The sequence below is a fragment of the Nannobrachium achirus genome (genome assembly GCF_963921795.1).
Source record: "Nannobrachium achirus genome assembly, chromosome: 5".
Taxonomy (NCBI): Eukaryota; Metazoa; Chordata; class Actinopteri; order Myctophiformes; family Myctophidae; genus Nannobrachium; species Nannobrachium achirus.
The window spans coordinates 33,035,116-33,056,374 of record NC_137814.1 but is presented as its reverse complement, the minus strand read 5'-3'; the positions used below and the strand labels follow the sequence as shown (position 1 = coordinate 33,056,374).

The window sequence follows — 21,259 nt, the reverse complement described above, 5'->3', positions numbered from 1 at the left end:
TCAGTTGGAGGTATCCGAATGAACACTTCCGGGTCCTTCCGTGGGGGAGGTCACTGACGATGGGGTTGGGGCATCCTGCCAGCCTCCATTTGTCTGCAGAGATAAAGAAAAAAGGTTTAAGCTTAATTATCTCATGGAAAATTAATTATTATTTATCTTTTGGCACATGAAAACCATAATCATATACATGTTATCAATAGCTTAGCAAAACCCTGTCCTCTTTTTTGTTTTGACTGGGTTTTAGAGGCAATTAGGGTCATATATTAATTAGTGTTACTTGAATGGAAAGTATCAAGTAAACTTTCAGTTCATGTCAAAACATAACAAAACCGGATTGACAATGCTGATGATAGTCTAATACACTGAAAGCCTAACAGATATCGCCTTATTGACAGATACAGTATTGCCAAGAATATTCTGGATCACTTCCATCTACCTGTCTTTCCAAAATGGCTGCCATGATACAAGACAAACGACGGCGACGCTACACAGAACAAACAGACCTTTCATAAACCTTCCAAGATGGCCCTGAGGTGGTTGATGAAGGAATCAATTATAGCAAATTATCACACTGGCTATTGGGGAAAAATATAATGGCTTTGTAAAATGGAAGCCTTCTTCAATCCCGGAGATAGGTCGACTAAAGACCATTAGGGACATTAATGGCAATTTCCGTGCCATCAGTTGAAAGCTGAAAATGGGCTTTGGCACCCTCTTATTTTCAAACCCTGTTATTTCACATAGAAGCCGTCTATCAGCCTATTCAGAACCACAAGAGAGAAGAAAGAAATAGAGTGTGATTTCCCCCCCTCTTTTTTTTAAAGCAACACCCACCATCAATTTCAAGGGTGTAATTATTGTTAAAGGAGAAAGGAGTAGAGCTGCACCACACAAATTCTCTCTTCTGACTCAGTACAGGCTTTTTTTCCCCTTCTACTTTTTAGAATATAAAAATGAGACAATATTGTTTGGCTTAAATAACAATGTGCCAACACTGCATCCAAAACTCCCATTGCTGTGTCTTTTCAACAGCTTTGAAAAGGGGGTCTCTCTGCAAGGTTTTTATTTTAATTTTGTTTTTTTCACTTAAAGTTTTCTATTCAAGAATAACAAATCACATAGACATACAAACCCCACAAGACATACTGTACAGTAAACAAAAAAGTAACAAAATGACACATACACAACTATAAATAAAATAAAATACAATAAAATAAAATAAAATAAAAGGTGTCAACTGTTCACATTGCAGTTCTTAAAGGAGTAGTTCACCCCCAAAATGACTTGATTACTCACGGCACGCCATGGAGATTTGCATTCAATAATACTTTTTGTTTAATGCCGCATTCCTAAGACAAAACATTTATTACAATACATGTTATTACCCCCATTGATTCCGGAAAGGGACCCAGATGCATTCGGGTCCCCCATCCCTCTTCAAGTCTCTGTGGTGTGAGTAATCAATAGAAAAAATGACATTTTGGGGTTGAACTACTCCTTTAATTCACATATATTCCATGGTACTCGACCCAGGCTCTTCCCTTGTTTCAAGTGTTGCAAGGTATGTTTAAGAATGAACTTTGTCCTCTTATTAATTATTTTCACTATAAAGGGCATCATTATAATTTTTGATTATTGGCTTTCATATGATCCTATATCAAATAATACAGTAATACAGCAATATAATACATAATTCACTGAAACAAATACAAAACAAAATAAGCTATTTGTTTTCCCCTATATCCCAAAGCCTGAAAGTAGATATAAGTGCTGTAGCAATACATATATTTAGCTAATTTCCATTCCGGTGTGCGGACTGGACAGGAAGTTGATGGCTCTAATGTAGGCTTTGCCAATATTCTTATTTTCAGTGGTTTAAAATAACTACTTTTACTTACGTAATGTACTTAAGTACAATTTTGAGATATTTGTACTTTACTTGAGTATTTCCTATTTCCAATACTCTTAAGGGCTTTGCAGACAGGTGCGATTTTTCGTACGTAAAAAACGGACGATTTTTTTTTTTAAGAAACCAATGATTCTCTATGTCCACATGCACACCTGCTCTGAATTTGCCGTGCGGCAAGTGGCTGCGGCAGTGCGTATTTCTTTTTTTTTTGTTGATTTGTGCGTCCTTTCGCATGCGGTAAAAATTCAATGACTCCTTTTATGACTTTTTGGATCCGCAGTGAGGATTCCACACTACATTGCACACCAAATCCAATGCGTTTTAATCATGCAGCAAAAAAAAAAAAAAAAAAACGCAACAGGCCTGTGTGCAAAGCCCTTGACTTCTACTCCATTACATTTTGGATCCAAATATTGTACTTACTCTAGTACATTTATTTGAAAACGTTAGTTACTAGTTACTTTGCAGATAAACATACATAAACCACTTTAGCCCTATTTTATACCGTAGCTATTTGAAAATAGCTGATATACAAGCTCACAATGCGTCGACCTGATATTTTCAAATATTCTGTACTTTTACTTTTGGTACGTTAAGTACATTTTGATGCCAACACTTTCGTACTTTTACTCAAGTATATAGAATATGAGAGCACTTTTTGCACCACTGCTTATTTTAGCATGAAGGGGTGTTCCAGGCCTGGCTGTCAGTGTCACTGCAACAGTGGACGGATGATCTGACCAATGTGCTTAGACTGCTTGCCCAAAGCCCCACTCATTCTGCCCGCGTGACTGTCGTATTGATTCCGCTCAGTCCCGCGCGGCCTGTCGCTACGGATCGACATGCAAACGCACCGCCTCCAGTGTTCCCTGCTATGCCTGGCCTAGCCTGAGAAGACCCATGAAAAATGGGAGCATGCGCTCACACACCGGCTAGCTAGAGTTATTTTAAGAAGGAGCAACTGGGACTTTTTTTTTCTTTTCTTGAAGCCAATTTCGGGCGGGGACAAGGATGCATGTTTTGTCTTCGGGTGCCAATGTGAGAGGAACGCTGGGAGGGAGGATGACACCTGTGTCCTTGTTCCTGTCGGCTGCAGGTGCCTCGCTAACACTAATGTCCTCCGACAGGCTAGGAGCGTGTCCAGCCACTCAGCCGCTGGCCGCTGCCTCATTGCCTGCCACCCAGGGCATGACTGGAGCAGAGGAGCAAATGCCTGGACAACAGCCCAACCCCAACAGACTCTGCTAAGTGGCATCCCGATACCACTCCCACCCACACCATCCTAGCCCTTAACCACTTCTTTCAACCTGGCGTCCCTATTTTGGGCATGGCATTATAGGCCATAAGACTTTTCAAACATTTCTAAACATAAACATTTTCTTTGTTTTACTTTAGCGAAAATAGCTGATATACAAGCTCACAGCACTTTGCGATGCAACTCTTTACGAGCTTGCAGAGCTGCTATTTTTGACTATTTTCGATCAGCTATATTTGCCTTTCAATGCAGTATACACACACACACACACACACACACACTTGCACACACTTGCACGCATGCACATACACACGCACGCACGCACGCACACACACACGCACACACACACACACACACACACACACACACACACACACACACACACACACACACACACACAGTACAATCCTCAGTGAAAAACTTAACTCGGGGTCCGAGAGTTTACTACAAAATATACATTTGTACACTCTCAGAGTTAAATTAATCCTCAGGATTGTGAGCAGAACACGAATACCAAAAAAACTAACAACAACAAAAACAAACATTGAGAAGGACAGAAGAAGGTTGTTTACAGGTCTTACGTTGATGCCCTGTGGACTGTACATCTGGCTGGCTGCGAGGCTGTCACTGTATCCGCCGGTCTGGCTGATAACATGGCGAAGGGTATCCACCTGCAACAGCCAGGACACAAACACAGAGACAAAGGCAGCTGGTCAGACAACGGCTCCGGGTGACAAAGAACGTCATGCACAGGGAAAGGTCAGACTGATAATAAAAGGGTACCATGCGTTGGAAAAGGTTACAAAGTGTGAATTAAAATGATTTGGCTGCTAATGGAGACTTGATAAGACATCTCAGTATAGGACAAAGATACACAGATGCTAACAAATTGAAAAAAATAATGTATAAATGTATTTGAAGGCAATATGGAAACCACAACAAGGGCAAACTTAAAAATGATATTTTACTGCAACACATGTCTACATAATATTGTATTTTATATGGAAAAGTAACACTGGTTTGTGCTCTGTAACTGTAAGATATAGTATGGAACAACATTTCAGAATCCGATGATCTTTTGCATTTGTTATTATGAGGGCACTTTGAAATTCTCAGGCAAAAGACCATTGAGGAGGACAGTAGTTTCAATTAAATATCAATATAGGATACATTCTAGCTGATTTTAAACAGAAAGTGTGTGCGTGCGTGTGTGTGTGTGTGTGTGTGTGTGTGTGTGTGTGTGTGTGTGTGTGTGTGTGTGTGTGTGTGTGTGTGTGTGTGTGCACGCGTGCGTGCGTGTGTGTGCGTGCGTGTGCAAAGAATCACGCCCAATTGCCCAAAGCACTGATATCAACTGAGAATGCTGCTATAGCTCCCTAGTCCATGGTGAGAGTTGTAACACTCCTTGTACACTTGAACAAGGTCAGAGTGCTAGACTCCACCGGTGGCTATGAGAACCCTTGTCAGGGAAGTGCTGATGAGTGTTGCACCATTTTCAAAACTGTCTGCATTCGTCTAGTCATTTGTGCGCTGACAATGGGCTCCACATTAGTACAGTGCTTAAGGCCAAGTGTGACCTCTGTCTCTCCAACTAGGTCAAAGGAGAAGCATCTATGCTCCTGTACGTGGTCAGACAGGCTCAACGACATCAATAGAAAGCAACTGTGAGTCAGAGGTTTGCAATGTTCCAATCACGCCAGACAACTAAGTCTGGAGAGGCGCCTACCTGGGACTGTATGTTGGCCCCAACCTGACCCCCCTGGTACGAGTCCCCATTGAGGGATTGCACACTCATGAACAAGTCTCCGGAGTTTGACATGTTAAAAGAACCAGCAGAACCTGAGAGGACAGTCAGGGAAGGAGGGAGAGAGGGAGGGAGGGAGGGAGGGGGAGAGAGAGAGAGAGAGAGAGAGAGAGAGAGAGAGAGAGAGAGAGAGAGAGAGAGAGAGAGAGAGAGAGAGAGAGAGGAAAAACAGCAAAAATAGGACAGTGCCAGGTAGAAAGAAAGAAAGAAAGAAGAACAGGGAAGGGAGAAGGGAAGGAAGGAGAGAGGGAAGGAAAGAGTAGTTAAAATGACCATGCAACTGCAAAAGTGCAATAAGTGAGTTAGTGGAGCAGGGCAGCAGACATATCATTGCTGTAGGGCAGAGAAACCATGTACAGTGTGTCCAAACGTATAACTTTTCAGGGAAAAAAAATAACCTGTGTTTCATTGGATCCAATGTAGTTATAATTTGGTCACAAGCTCTTGTTAATACTTTTTATTTGTTAAATATCTATAAACCCCACAGGCTTATTTAACCACTTTCAACCTGGCGTCCCTATTTTGGGCATGTCATCATAGGTGAAAAGTAAGAAAGAAATCATAAAAAAAATACACACAAACACAAAAACAAATTAGCAGATCTACAAGCATGTGTAAGCTTGTAGGTTGGCTATTTCCGCTACTTTTGAACACTGTCATATGATGAAGTATAAAATAGGGCAATTATAAAACATGTAGCTCGCTGGCATCCTTCAAAACCGCCCTGAAAACTCACCTATCAGGAGGCCAGAGAAGGAGGTACTCTCCCATAGAGGCGAGAAGTGAGCACCCCCCCCCCCCCTTAGCCCCACCCCATTGTTTCCCCTATCATGTACATAGTGTTTTTATAACAATATTATAGCAATATTATTGACTGTTTTCTTGCTTGCTATTTATGTCCATGAATTAAATACAGAGGGCTTCCAACGTAAAAAAGACTGAGGTCTTATTTGGTATGTTCCTTTTAGGCAGGGTGTATAACTGTACTTGTACTGTACTACATTTCAATTGTATTGACTATACTCCTACTGTTCTCCATTTTTGTCTAATAAAATAATCAATCAATCAATTCATTTATGAAAAACACAAAAAAGATGATGAAATATGGAGATACAAGGTTTCTGCCCAACAGCAACAATATGCAAAAGAACAAGTATCAACAAGCCATAATGAACAAAAACAAATGCAAAACTGCATACATCAAGAACCATAAATTGCATTATAATCATAAACTCACAATTACTAAAGTTCACGGACAAAGACAGATGGACGTTGAAGTTGCTTGCTACCGGTGGTTCATTAAGGAAGTGCTAAATGACCCACAGGAAGACCCAAAGAATCCTCTTTGTCCTTTAATGGACCCAAACTCCCCAGATGTAAAGAGAGCACAGCGTAACTTGATTTCAACACCCGGTCCTAATCCAATACAGTTGGGAAGTCACTATGTGACAAAAGGCTTGGCTTGCCCTCTGAACAGCTTAATGGCATGCATGAGGTCAATCGGACAAGAGGCAGGATGAATTAACATCCGTAAGACCAAGGGGTCAATATGGGAGAGAGAGAGAGAGAGAGAGAGAGAGAGAGAGAGAGAGAGAGAGAGAGAGAGATGAAACGGTGCAGGAAGAAAAGGAGAAAGCCATATCATATTATCGGGTTAGTCAAGGAAAGGTACAGTACACTCAGGTTTTGAGTTATTTGGGAGCCTGTGAAGCTGATAGCCCTTAAGGAGGGGCCTGAGCTATCATGAAAGCATACATCTGTGGGGGTCGCTAATACATTAAAAACAACAATTATTTTATTCAGAAAGTTTCCCCTTTTTTTCAGAGTAATTTACAGCAATGAGATAAACAGGCAAAAAGTTCTTCAAGAATAACTATTTAACTAACCATATTCTCTTGTGAATGACACAATGAATGCACATCACCACAAATATACCGTGAAGCGCAGTAGAAAATTGCACAAACTAATATGCTGGCTGGAAAAGATGTCTGGATTAATGGGACCTAGCTGTGCTCAAAAGCAGTTGCGCAAAATGCTCATTTTATTTAAGGAGACAGTTAGCACATTCAAGGCAGCCTATGTGCTCGCTAAAGAAAGTAGGTAGCCTCATACAAAATTGAATCCCATTATTAAATATAATTACATAAATGGTGCGAGAGCCGGCCCTGCTCACCGATCCAATCATTCAAGTGCCCAGATTTTACAGCACATTGCAGAAGAGATGAAAAATAAATTCATTTCTAATGTCAAATCGCTTGATTCCCGTATTAGCATAAGATAGATGAAAGTACAGCTCTCAGGCAGTTTCGGGTTGTTGAATGTACTTGATACAAATCTTTGCAAGTGGTGGGATGCTATGTGTGTGGGTGTGTGCATGTGTACATGCATGCGCACGCACACATGCACGTTTGTGTGTGCGTGCATGGCATGTGTTCGTTCATTCGTGCGTGAGTGTGTTTGAAAGTGTTGGACCACGTAATGAACAGTGAAGTGTCTCTCTCTCACAGAAAGCCCAGATGTTGGGCTATTATTTATTTATTTACCTCTGCCCGTAACGTTAGTTATTGTCGAGACCTCCACAAAGTTCAGAACCCTGACTGCCAAATGAAACTGTACCAGTGCGCCTGAGACCAAATCCTTGAGTTGAGGTATAACCAAATAATTTACAGAGGTTCAAGAGGACTCACCTGCTGAGTTGGGAGTGGACGGGGAGTTTGCCTGGCTGCCGTGAGCTGACACACTGGTTGCGGTGACTGCCGTCTTTGCGGCATACATGTTGGCTTCTTCTTGGAACTTTCCAATGTTTTTCTTGTATCGGATTCTCTTGTTTCCAAACCAGTTTGATACCTGTGCAAACAGCAGAGATGTCATAAACAGCAGAGATGTCATAAACAGACATGTAGTTTTATTAGTAAAGGATATGGCTGCCAGTAAGCCTAGAAGCAAATGGCAATTTATCAATTAGTATTTTTAACATCAGCATTCCTGTTAGCATTCCCATCTCAAAATGCATAGAGTAGGTATACTGTGAATAAATCCTATTCACCAGGGCTGTTTAAAAGTGAGATTCCAGGCCTGGTTAACCACTTGAGCCCTATATACTTCATTAAAGGACAGATAAAGAAATAGCCAATCTACAAGCTCACTGCAATGTATTGTGACTGAAATCTTCAAAAAGTTTAGCCTATACAGTAATTCCCAAAACAGGGACAACAAATTGAAAGTGGTTAAAGGACAAATTTTCGTTCTTTTTTTTTACACACCCGCGCGACCTCTCATGAGCTTACAGTCATCAAACAAGGTAAAAGAACGGCCGTTCGTGTTGGCAACACGCAGCCGCCAGAATTGGGACGAATGTTTCGAAGCGGTAAAAGAGTAAAGAGTAGTCAAATATGGTGGATCCGGAAGATCCCAATTTTAGCCACTAGAGGCGAAATTGTACAAAAATGGCATACAAATGGTTGGTGAAGTCTGGTGGCAGCTCTCATGAACGTCCTACGTTTACTGTGGCTAAATCTCGTGAGAGTGTGTTGCTGGGACAGACAAAAGTCAATAACAGAGTTGGGTTTCTCCTTTTTTTGTGTCAGAATGTTAGGAAGATTGTGTGGCCTGTGGTGATTGGATCTAATATTTAGTTCAGTGACCAGTGATCAGCTACATCATGCAGATATGGAAGTAAACTGGAGATGGCGGGTCTTGCTTTGTCTTGGGAGTGGGGTTGTAGATAGAGGCATGGGCGTCACAAGGGGGTGTAAAGTGGGGCTGGGTTACTAGGGCCCAAGGTGGGGGGGGGGCTGGAAATATTTTATACTTTAGCTATTGAAAAATAGCAGATATACAAGCTCACAGCACGGCACTCAGTGCCGCGCTGCGAGCTTGTAGATCTTTGTTTTAAGTCGTGAAAATGTGCGCAAGTCTTTGCCAAATACATATCATTTTGGGGGTCCTTCACATGAAAATGTTTGAGCACCACTGACACAGAAACGTAGGTTTTTCAAAAAACCTTAGAAGGATTTGAAATATTCAAAGACTTGTAGATCTTGTATATCTGCTATTTTTCCAGTACCCAGGGCCCAGAATTTGGAGCAACACCCCTGGAAAGAGGGTAAGTGATGTCATATTGCTGGGCTTGTAATGTTGTATTGAATAAATGACTGACATCGGTTGTGTACTCAAAGAGAGTACAATTCTGCAATTCCTACGGTAGAATACTTTTGTTTGTGTTGGTACCTGTGACACTGTGATGCTGCATTTCTTGCCCAGTTCTTCTTTGGCCTCCTCACTGGGATATGGGTTACTGAGATGGGAGTAGAAGTACTCATTTAGGATCTCTGTCGCCTGTTTGTTGAAGTTCCTCCTCTTTCGTCTGTCGGGAAGGAAAGTAGGTAGATGCGGAGAATAGCAGAACAAAATAAAATCAAACACCAGTTTCACTACAATGAGACATAATAATACAAATGCACACATTAATTAACCACAGTAACCCTTAAACTTAAAAAGAAAAACGAAATAAAACAAAGAGCAAGGATATTTTTGCCTATGACAAAGTATAAGGCCTAAATGTTTAATGAATAAATATGCATTCACCAACACACGCAGCCATACAGACCTGGCATCAAGGAAGCGTGAGCGCAGGATCATGACAGCCTCGCAGGTGCTCTGCTTGAGCTGCATCTGGATGGAACTGAACTTGCGGTGGATAATGTTCACCATGCGTTCGATCTCCTTGGGCGAGATGGGCCGCGTTCGAGACTGCTCCCGCAGCAGGTTCATCACATGGGTGGTGAACTCGTTGCACGCCTGCACACAAAGACAGAACACATTAAACAAATGGGCCTCAGAGTGGCCTGACAGCCTCACACCCCACAGTACCGAGCAAACAGCGGAAACAAAATTGCGTGCTCCAGGAGCAGAGCCTTTGCTGAAAGGGCGACAGGGATAGAAGCAGCACTGATTGACAGCGTTACAGATGCCGTACTAATAGGGACGGTGTGAATTGTAGTAGCAGACGTAGTGACGGGTTACGCCCGCGTTTTGCGGGGAATAAAGGGATGCTGCGATGAGGAAGCAGCAAAACTCACGGCATTTTGAATATTAAAAAGCCTTTTCTTCAACAGACGAAAGAAGTGATGTGACAAGTGAAGAGAAACACAAAATGACAGAAAGCGTTCAGTCTTGTTCACGTTCAGGAGGTTTAAACTCTCATTCTCCTTCTCTCTCTCTCTCTCTGTTTAAGCCCTTTCTGTCTGTCTTTTCACTCCATCTTTCAGTCTACCTTGTTCACTATGTCTGCATCAGTCACTGGATATGACTGCATTCAGAGTCAAGGTGTCTGTTTCTTGTCAGCACCAGGGTTACGTCAGTCAAAATGATGCACGGCGCCAGCCGTTCTGCTCGCGAACACATGCCAGACGCCACTCACTCACATGCTCGGAAGGTGTGTGTGTGTGGCGTTGTGACACGTAAATGCTCAGGTGTATATTCACAGTGACAGTTAGCAATGACTAGCCTCACTGGAAGAAGATGACAAACCCACAAGCGCTTTGACATCGGCGAGCATGGCAACACATTGCAGTTCCTTGGAAGAGTGCCGGTGTGTGACTGATTCAATGGATGCTTTGCCTGCTGAAGACATCACAATTCAACGCCCGGCTTCTCATGGCTTTGACCTTTTAGGAGAGCCTTTTTTTGTGAAGTAAAATCTAAGTTATGAATTCAGAAGGCTTTTGTTTTAATAAAGAATTGGTTTGGTGGGGGGGGGCACTAAGTACTGCACTAACTTCAGGCATCTACAGGCCCATGCATACTCCACTTTTAGGTGATAAGGTTATCTATCACCTTTTAGGTGAAAACCTTATCACCTAAACAGTCATTTTGACTCAAAATCACAGTGTAGGGGAGCTAACAGTTGTGTGTTTACCGGTACCTGCTCGTACTTCTCCAGTTCTGTGTGGTAGATCTGTCTGATCTGGGACAGCTTGGCCCGGTAGTCGGAGTGCTCCGCTGAGTTGTCAGGGCCGACGCCCCCCGCTGCGGCGGCGGCGGCGGCCGCTGCCGCCGACCCTCCTCCCTTCTCCGGGCCTGACACTCCCTCCGCCAGCAGCATGTTGTCCAATCGCATGAGCTGGGCATCGGGAGGCTCCTCCTCGTGGGCACCGCGAATACTGAGCACTGTGGGCGTGACGGGAGAGAGGGGCGTACAACGTCACCAAGCAGTCCCATTTAGTTCATTTAAAAAAAAAGAATACACTTTTTAACCCATTCAGAACGGGTACACATTATTGTGTATCATTATTGTATGCTTTAACTATTGAAAAATAGCAGATAATAGCAGACAAGCTCACAGCGTGGCACCGAGTGCCGCGCTGCGAGCTTGTAGATCTGCTATTTTTTTTAAATCGTGAAAATTAGAATTTTGACCCGATTCTATAAGTGTATTTTGAATCCTTCTAAGGTTTTTTGAAATACCCATGTTTCTATGTCAGCAATCTGGCTAGCCATCGTCAAAGAAAAGGTCCTTTTCACTTAACTGGAGCTCAGTTAGTCTGTTCTTGAGAGACTACTATGTCAGTGGTTCTCAAACCTTTTCACGTGAAGGACCCCCAAAATGATATATGTATTTGGCCACGGACCCCCATCTCAAAATATCTAGTTCCAGGGACCACCCAGAAGCAAAATTTGAGTTACAAACGTTTGCTTTGAAAATACATATATTCAAAGATTTGCACACATTTTCACAACCTTTTCAAAAATAGCAGATCTACAAGCTTGCAGTGAGCTTGTATATCTGCTATTTTTCAATAGTTAAAGCATTCAATAATCCTAGGCCTAAATGGGAGGCAAAATTGTCTATTATCCTAAAAAAGAAGAAGAGACAATCGGAGTGGGAAAGAATGATTTAATTGCAAACATGCACAGTAAATTCAGTTAACTGTTTACACTCTGAGACTTAAATGAACACTAGAATTTTACTTCAAAGCAGTCCTAAATAGTGAGCCTAGAGTATTTTAATACCATGAATGACGAGACTAAACTACTTCATCCAGTAAAATCTACCAAGTGAACTGTTTGAAATACGGCCATCCCTTTAATAGCTCTGTGCCATAAAAACATGCAGCCTCGCAGAGTCTGGCAGCTAAGCAAGATAATAAAACTATCATTTTCATCGATTTTGAATATCATTCCAAATAATTAACACAGCCTTCCGCCAGAGTTCATTTTTCTTTGCTCTTCTTATGAGCAGGCTATGGTATTTCCTTCATAGTGGCTTCAAACAAAATATCCTCTCATCAAAATGTTATCTTCAAGATAATACAAGATAATACCACAGGCATATGATCATATTAATGCCAAGATACTTGTTATACAAATTATATGGTTTATATTTGTCAGCAAACTTACAAACAAGCCACACTTGAAATTATATAAATATCTATAATTCAAACATAAGATACCAGTGCACCTGTTTCCTACAATGCTGTGTACAGCAACACACATGCACGCACTCACACACACGCTCGTACACAAACCACAATCACTACTAACAGTGCCTCCACCTCTACCATCAATATGTACAAAAGAAATACATGACATTGCACAAGAAATCCACTGCTGACTCCATTAACCATTACTGAACATTGCAGACACATTGCAGGAAGGGGACATAAAACAATTTCTTTGCGGAGCTCTGTTTCCTCATAAAACCTTTTATGTCAGCCATATTGCCGTCCCTCTGTTTACCACTAGGAGGCTCCCTAGGTAAAGGAGCGAGCTGTCTTTTTGTCTCGGGGGAACTGAAAACAACCAAGCATCCAACCAGGTGTAGCCTTCCATTCCATCCACGCTGTCTTCAAGGACAAAAGACAAGCTGCACTGGCAGTACTGTGCCCATTTCTTACACAGAATCTAATTCATGTTCCAGTCAAAAAGCTCCAGGAAGACCATCTAACCTCATGTCTGTTGCGTCTGTGTATAACGACCGCAGACAATGACAGTAAATGACAGAGTGGGGGGCCGAGGGTATAGGCTGGGTGTCAGTGGGAGTGGTGGAGAGAAGAACCAGGTCATATTGTACCCCACACGGATTGGTCTACGGGTCTTTTGTAATGAGAATGTAAGGTTGAGTCGCCCTATGACCTTTCTGGCGAGTGTAGGGCTGAAGATGGATTCTTGGGGCATAGTGTGCGTGTGTGAGTGTGTGTGTGTGCGTGTGCGTGTGTGCGCGTGCGCGTGTGTGTGTGGCGGGGCATCTACCTCTCTCTCTTGCTCTTGTTTTTTCACCCTTTCTTTTCTTTTTATCTTCCAGCGCTAACATCATCACTACCCATCAGCCTCTGCACGTGAGCGCGCTCAGCTCAGGAGGCAAATGTCAATGGCTATCAGACAGCTAGAAAAGGTCAGCAGTTCAGATGGCGAGCAGGCATATTGTGTGCATATATATATATATATGTACAATATATATATATATATATATACTGTATACCAGGGGTCTTCAACGTTTTCAGGCCAAGGACCCCTTAGTTGAGAGAGAGATGAAGCAGGGACCCCCACAACCTTGTCATAGATTCCATATCGTTTCATTGTTTGACAGCACAGTCATCAGTGTATTATGGATTCATGTCAATTTGTGTTCTCATATATTTAACCACTTGAACTGTCAATACTTCTCCCCTCTACACCAAACCTCTTTGTCGAAAATAGCCGATCTAGCCGATCCACTAGATCGGCTATTTTTGGCTAAAGTTCTCAGAATCTGGTTAAGAAGCTGGCTAAAAAGGAGATTTTATTTTCAGAGGATGAATATGTAAACATTTTTTCATGTGACTCACACCAGTGGGGAATTATAAAGCTCACCAATTCAATTCTGACAAAAATAGTGGCATCCCAACTAGAGGGGAGAATCTAATGAGCCTAAGACTGATTTATTCACAACTCCCCCCAAGTCCTCCAGTGCACAACTAAAAGCACAAAATGGATTAAATTAATACAATTAATAAGGATAATCAAACAACTCACGGTGCTGTGGCATAATTACCCTAACCAAAGCCATCAGCTTTATTTATTTCTCTTCAGTAATAGCGATGGAATCGATTAGACCTCAATGCCGGTCAGACTTCTCGTCGTGAACTCTGTCGCCCCGGACCATACATTATCATAATCACCTGGCAGTAGGGAAGTGGTCCTCATTACAATATATCATGCAAATACTCCCCGCACCTTCATAATAATACCACCATGTCTGGTCTCGCAAGAAAAGCAACGGGATGACGGCGCTCTGTGATTCCCTCGTCCCAGAGACAAGCACAGAGTGGTATCTATAAAAAGGAAGATGGCCATCATTTCATCTTGATCATTACAGACAGACTTAATTGAACAATGAGAGGACACAACCCCCCTCTCTTCCTCCCTCCCTCCCTCCCCTCTCCCTTTGTGTCTGCTATTGTATAATTCAACTGTTCTCCCTCTCTCCCTCTCTCTCTCTCTCTCTCTCTCTCTCTCTCTCTCTCTCTCTCTCTCTCTCTCTCTCTCTGAGCTGTGGGGCAAAGGCAAAATATAAAACATGAATATGTATCATAAACATTATTCCAGGCATTATCTGAATAATGGAATAGAAGCTGTATTTTGTTATTGACAAATGTAATTAAATGTTTTAGTTATTTAAGAGCTGGCTCACTGCCCTACTGTCTGACAATTTATAGTCTACCGTACGATAGAGTCATTAGTCCAAAAATAGCCAGATCTACAAGTCCACAGCGCATCGTGGCATCGTGAGTCGCGACACATTGTGATCTTGTATATTGGCTATTCAGCTGCGGACTCCAGCGTTCAACCATGTCAAACTACAAATTATAAACTGGACTAATGCCAGTGTAAATAAACATGACGATTAAGCCACCCACCCAAACAGTAACACCCGCTAAGATGCTTACGCATGAACGTGTGCGCACGCACACGCATACACATAAACACACACACACAAATAAATAATACACATCTACCGGTATGCATATTGGCGGAATACCCATAGCACCTCGGCTGGTGCCCTGCGAGCGCGTTTTAAATGAAAGCATGTTTAATTAATGATGTTGAAGTATTCTGTCACAATTAGGAAGATGTACGGTCAAACAAGCCAGCAGTGATGTCCCTGACAGTCATGATGAAAGTTTACCCTCCTTGCCCCTGACTGGCAGCTAGCAGCCAATGTTGGACCAGATCCATTTCCCGTCAATACAGTAACACGATACACTCTGCAGTGATGTGGCACTGTGTGTGTGTGTGTGTGTGTGTGTGTGTGTGTGTGTGTGTGTGTGTGTGTGTGTGTGTGTGTGTGTGTGTGTGTGTGTGTGTGTGTGTGTGCTTCTATTACTGTACTTGTGAGGGCTCAAATGTCCCCACAAGCACAGTATAGTAGAATTTCGTCACTGTCGGGCAGAAACCTTGTATCTCCAAGTTTCAAATTTGTATGCTTTTTTTGCAAAGTATAAAGCCCTGCTTCATCATATCAGACTGTTGCACAAAACTAGTGAAAATAGCAGATCTACAAGCACACAACGCTTAGGTGTTGTATGGTATGTCCAAAATGAACGGTTTTGGACATTAAGGTTTCCACCCGACAATGACGATTTGAGAAAGGGACGTTGTGAGGACAATTGTTCCTGGTCCTCACAAGAGAAACGGTTATGGTGAAATTCAAGTTGGGGTTAGGATTAGGGTTAGACATTTAGAGGTCAGGTTTGGCTTTAGAGTTTTCCCTATTTTCTATTTAGTGGTGTGGCGTACCGGTACACGCAGGAGAATAGCCGATCTACAAGCGAACGTGTCGCAGCGTTGCACGCTGTGAGCTTCTGAAAATGCTTATGTCCTCGAAAGTATTGTAATACAAACACGCGTGCGTATGCGTATGTGCTTGTGTGCATGTGCGTGTGCGTGTGTGGGTGGGTGTCCTTCGCTTCCTAGCTCTCATAGACGTCACATGGTCCAGACAGGGCCAGGCAGTGGCTGTGCTCTCTATTGATTGTGTGGGCACACGTTATCTAGGGTTTCAGCAGTTAATAAATCAGGCCTGTTCCTGACATAGTCGTGTGTGCGTGTGCGCGCGCGCGTGTGTGTGTGTGTGTGTGTGTGTGTGTGTGTGTGTGTGTGTGTGTGTGTGTGTGGTGTGTGTGTGTGTGGGCCTGTCAGTGACGAGTCAGCGGGAGTGAAAGCGACAGCCACATGATAATGTAACATCACCACCATTCATCCCTGCCACACAGCATTCTGGGACAAAACAACAAGAACCTGGGAACCTGAAGAGGGGAAAAAAAAGCAGTGTGATTTACAGCAGACATGACAAGTATCACAAGTATCACTAATACAACCCCACCGCCCCCCACTCCTCAAAGGGCTGTGACATCCAGCATTCATCTGCTTGTAATGGAAGCTCGGCCTGCAAAAGACACAATATAATGTCACTGTCACTCAGTATTAGCAAAGACGGCCGATCTACACGCTCACAACGCATGGGATTGCGATGCATTATGAGCTTGTAGATCTGTCTGCTCATAGAACTTGTGGATCTGTCACCATTTTAAAGAGCTAAGCAACACCATGATGATTCGTGAGCACATGAAATGCCTGTGTATATCCGTTTAAATGGTCATTTCAGCTTCCAGCTGCTGCCGAACCAATGCTAAAAATGTGCAGCGAAATTGCAAACTATTTTAAAACACAATAAAGACCAAGCCGCTATTATCAGATTTTGTCATGTGCTTGGCAACTGCAATATCCGTAACATTTTCTGTACTGTAACTAGAAGGCCAGACTCATGGGAAACTTTCGCAGACCCAAAATGTTCTCTCCATCACCAGATAATGGGAAGCAGTACAGCCTCAGTACACAAGGGCACAGTCATAAAGCACCTCTAAAACAGCTTTATGTTTTATCAGCCATCTCTAGTGTCATGTGCAGAAGAAGGGGGGGGGGGGGGGCAGAGTCGGGAGTGTTGTTCAGTCTGAACGCGTGCAGGGGCGGTGGTGGGTGGGTGGGTAGGTTGGTGGTGGGTGGGTGGGTGGGTGGGTGAGGATAACAAGGACAAGGAGAGACGGAAGGAACACTGGAGGGACAGAGGAGGACAAGAAGATGTGGATGGCAGTGGTGGGGGGGAGGAGGAGGAGGGGGAGGAGGAGGGGGGCTTGGAGTGATGGTGGGAGAATGAAAGGCGAAAAATAGAAATGGAATAGGAAAGCGAGGTGTCAATTAAAAAAATGAACCCCAGTGCATTTGGGAGGTGACAGCTGGTGGGAGACGAGCTGACAGGCGTCACATTAGTCGGATTTGGTGGCCGCTCCCCTTATCCTTCTCCTTTCTCTCTCTCTCTTTCTCTCTCTCTCTCTCTCTCTCTCTCGCTCTCTCTTTTTTGCTTTCTCCACTGGCGACCGGTAGTTTCTCATGCAGCAGTATAGTGGCGGCGAGCTAGCGAGGCAGGCAGGCAGGCAGGCAGGCACTCAGCTTGGTGTTTTTCAGAACAAGTTCCCCCTGCAGCTACTCCTAATAACGGTAATTATCGTCGTCATCTGAGGCTTAAGCAGGCCAGGCTGAGGCCTGAGGGGCCGGCCTGATAACGAGGCAGCCAGCGCCAGAGGAGAAGACCATTCACAACGCACACAGCCCCACTCCCATACCACCAACGCACAGCGCTCCCATTTAAAAAAGGCCTTCATTAAAATAATTCATTATTCAAAATAGGCAACACATCAGCCCCCCGGCGGTCCCGTCTTTCTTAAGGTGTCTTAAAAATATACGTCTCCTTGATCGAATCAAGCCCGCGCTTGGCCCGTTGCTATTCATTTTTCCCGTTTTTTTTCCCCCTCCTTCCTTCTTCTCATAATGGCTCCTCCGGGCTACAGTGGGAAACCCACGGCGACGGAATAGCTGTGGAGGAGTCATGAGCTTGGTGGTGCAGGGAGCAGCTCGGATGGCAAAGCAAACAAGCAGGGAGACAAAGACGTGGCTATATGGAGGGAGCGCCCCCTCCAGCCCCCCCTTCAAGGCCTGCTGTTGGTGGAACATGTACAGTGAAACACACAACAGAGCAACAGCATGACTGATAACATTTACTGTTTGATAGAGCTCGGTTCACTGAAGCTCTGTCAGGGTGTTTCACATCACGCATCACAGGGGGTGGTGGTGATGGTTGTGTGTGGGGGGGGGGGGGGGGAGTATACTGTAGTCTCTGTAGTCATCATGTCGTGGACTTTTGTGTGGACTTTTTTTTCTTCTCCTTTCTACTAGCGGGGTTTGCGGTGTGTTTCTGAGGATGTGCAGTGCTGGTTTTGCCCAGGAAAGCAGGTCATTCATTCACTGGGAGAAGAACAGCATGGGGTGTCTTCAGTACCTTCACTAAGCATGCAGCTCCATGTGGCCATCCATCCTTAGCTCCGCCTAGCCTAATTATAACAGACATACTCCCTAGTGTTAGTATGGAACTTGGATTATTGTGATTGCTTTTGCCGACACAGGCCTATTCATTATGAAAATTTAAATAAATACATAAATATGCAACAGAATTTCACCTAATTTCTACAAAGCATTAAAGGACAACTCCGCCCTAAATCACTTCTAGGCTCATTTTCCTACTTATATTGAAACAATAAGACTGTCCATGGGGTCTATTAGGCTGAAACGCCCCTGTTGTCCAGTTTCCCCAACAGAACCCAGCAGCTCTCATAGCATAGCGTGGAGCCTATAAGCCTATCGCTTTTACACTATTTGTTGTGGTCAAATGTGTTTTTATTTTTCAGGAATGTGGTACTAGTTGTCATTACAAACACATCCATGTCATCGTTGTCCCACAAAAGCCATCACACTCTGCTAAACAGACGTTATGCTTTTATGTGTTTTGCCAAGTCCCGGAAAAGATGCCCTGTGATTGGCCAGTATAGTCACTTTGATTGGCACTTGTGCCGAATGCTTAGCCCAAAACATTATTTATGAGATTGTGGTAGCTTGTGTGGGACAACCAAAGCATGGATGTGTGGATGTGTTAGTAATGACAAATAGTAAAACATTCATGAAAAAGAAAATCACTTTTGAACACAACAAATAGAGTAAAAGTGATAGGCTTATAGGCTCCACTCTATGCTATGACAGCTGCTGCGTTCTGCTGGGGAAACTGAACAACAGGAGCATTTCTGGCTAATAGACCCCATGGACAGTCTTTTTGGTTCAATATAAGTAGGAAAATGAGCCTAGAAGTGATTTAGGGCGGAGTTGTCCTTTAAGGCCCTTGCAATGCGTTTCTTACTGGTAAATCAGTTTTTAACTCAAATGATTCAAACTTGGGTCGTTTGAAGAAATGACGCACCATCGCAGCCACTAGTCAGACGACAATTTTGGAGTAAGTGTGCATGAGGTCAGAGAGTTTTTCTTTACATTACTGTTGTCTGTCTTCTTTCCATTCTTTCTTTGTTTTAATGCCGCTGTAAGACGGTGTCCCATGCCAAAAATAGCAGAGCTACAAGCTCGTAGATCTTGTAGAGCTGCTATTTTTGGCATGTTACAACAAGGAACGACAAGGAAGTATAAATCAAGCTTAAGCGTTGAATGAAGTGACATGCAGTGTAGTGAAACTGTCCCGTGCAGGCAGCATTTTGAGCAGAATGATAGAAGGTATGCGGGTGGGGTTGATGAACCAAGAGAGAGTACCCCTGCCCTATCTGCTGCCCTACAAGCCCCCCTATGCTTCGGGACAAGACACGAAACAAGAGGTCCAATAACATGCTCCTTCTGAGGTCTCCGCAGTGTGTGTTTCTGTGTATGGCACATTTCATAAGGCTCCGCTCTTTGACTGGTGATGAGTTTATGCGAAGGTAATTAACAGTAATTAATCCTTAATTACAGTAATTAGCCGAGTCGCAGTAAATTAAGCCACATCTGGAGGCAGGGAATGGGACTCGACAAGCGGGGGCGGGCTTTTTGACAAGGGGGAGACGCTGAGCCCATCTGACTGCGATCGGTTAGGTCTACCTGGGACATAAGCTCTCATGACGGCCTTCCGGGCACTCGGTAAGACCTGGGTCACGTCCCTCTGATGTGGACCGGAGGGGGAAGGGACAGGGTCTGATGAGCAGGGAGGCCAGAGAAGTAAAGTTCATTTTTGAACATCATTGTTTCATCTCAGGGGGAAAGTCTCTGTTAAACCAGCAGCACAAGGACACCCGCCATATGGCCACTCATAAACATAGATAATAGTGCCTGTGGTGCCTCCCCCTCTAACATGTGAACACATATGTGACACAATGTCATTGGAGAGACACATGTCCCCAACAGTTTGCTTCGTGATAAAGCTAAATTTATACTCCATTGCGGGGACGAGTTGCTTGCCAAACGTTACAGAAAACAGATCTACAAGACATGTTGTTAGCTTGTATATCTATTCTTTTTGGCAAGCGGCACCTTTTTGGCTTAAGGCTCCAACAAGTATTTACAAGGTTTAGCAAATGGCAAATGTACAGTATGCTTATAGAGAAAAAGGAACACAAATTCCCATATTGGGCAGAGTTCCTGATCATGATTTAATTCTAATTATCCTTACAGATTAAAAAGCATTTACAATCACTACTCTCAAAAATCCCCTTTGTATCACGATATTTTTTTTCTCCAACACCAGCAAGGGTCTTCCAGCAATGATAATGTTCTGAAACACATGCCACAAATAGTAACACAGTGAATATAATGATAGCCATACACCAAAGCCTTCTACAGTATATAAATAAATGTAAGGCTTAAGCATATATCTTATATTAATATTCTGTAATGTAATTAATGTCATGTCTTCAATATGAATCAATAGCCTATATTAGTACTGTAGCATTCTCTCCAGACAGAGTCTGTAGCCACAAAGGAAGAGGGACAGACCGAGTAGGCGTTCCCTTTTCTTTGACGATGGCTAGCCAGATTGGTACTGTAGTAATAAGCGTTGATACTGTACTAGATTTTTAAATATTTTATTGACTATTTAAAAGAGTATTACAAATTCTAACTATCCTACACAAAACTAAGTATTCTTTGAATGTACACTTATTTTTTGGGGGGGAATTGGAAACAGAAGAATCAAGGAGGATTATTTATCATTACTGCACACTGGTACAAGCAGCACAATGCAGTAATGGTAAGGTCCTCATGAACATAACAATAATAAAGATAAACATACTGTAAATAAGCCTAGTCCTATACAGGAGCCTCAATGTGGGTGGGGATGGCTCAGTGTCGAGTGTGAGACACTTCACTTTATAAGATAGAAGTTTAATAC

General features: G+C 43.2%; 1 protein-coding gene across 4 annotated transcripts in view; it reads right to left on the bottom strand.

Moving 5' to 3' along the window:
* Positions 1-21,259, bottom strand: part of pbx1a (pre-B-cell leukemia homeobox 1a) — a gene marked incomplete at both ends in the record, with an annotated part of 62,764 nt that continues 41,505 nt past the window's right edge. The window contains 7 exons of one of the 4 annotated variants that reach the window (XM_080726335.1): positions 1-93; positions 3,746-3,835; positions 4,891-5,003; positions 7,656-7,815; positions 9,154-9,334; positions 9,578-9,768; positions 10,895-11,139. In XM_080726335.1, coding sequence (XP_080582461.1) covers positions 1-93; positions 3,746-3,835; positions 4,891-5,003; positions 7,656-7,815; positions 9,154-9,334; positions 9,578-9,768; positions 10,895-11,139 — 1,073 coding nt within the window. Of the gene's footprint in view, positions 94-3,736; positions 3,836-4,890; positions 5,004-7,655; positions 7,816-9,153; positions 9,335-9,577; positions 9,769-10,894; positions 11,140-21,259 lie in introns of those variants that run through there. The other 3 variants (XM_080726336.1, XM_080726337.1, XM_080726338.1) reach the window with 3 other exon arrangements.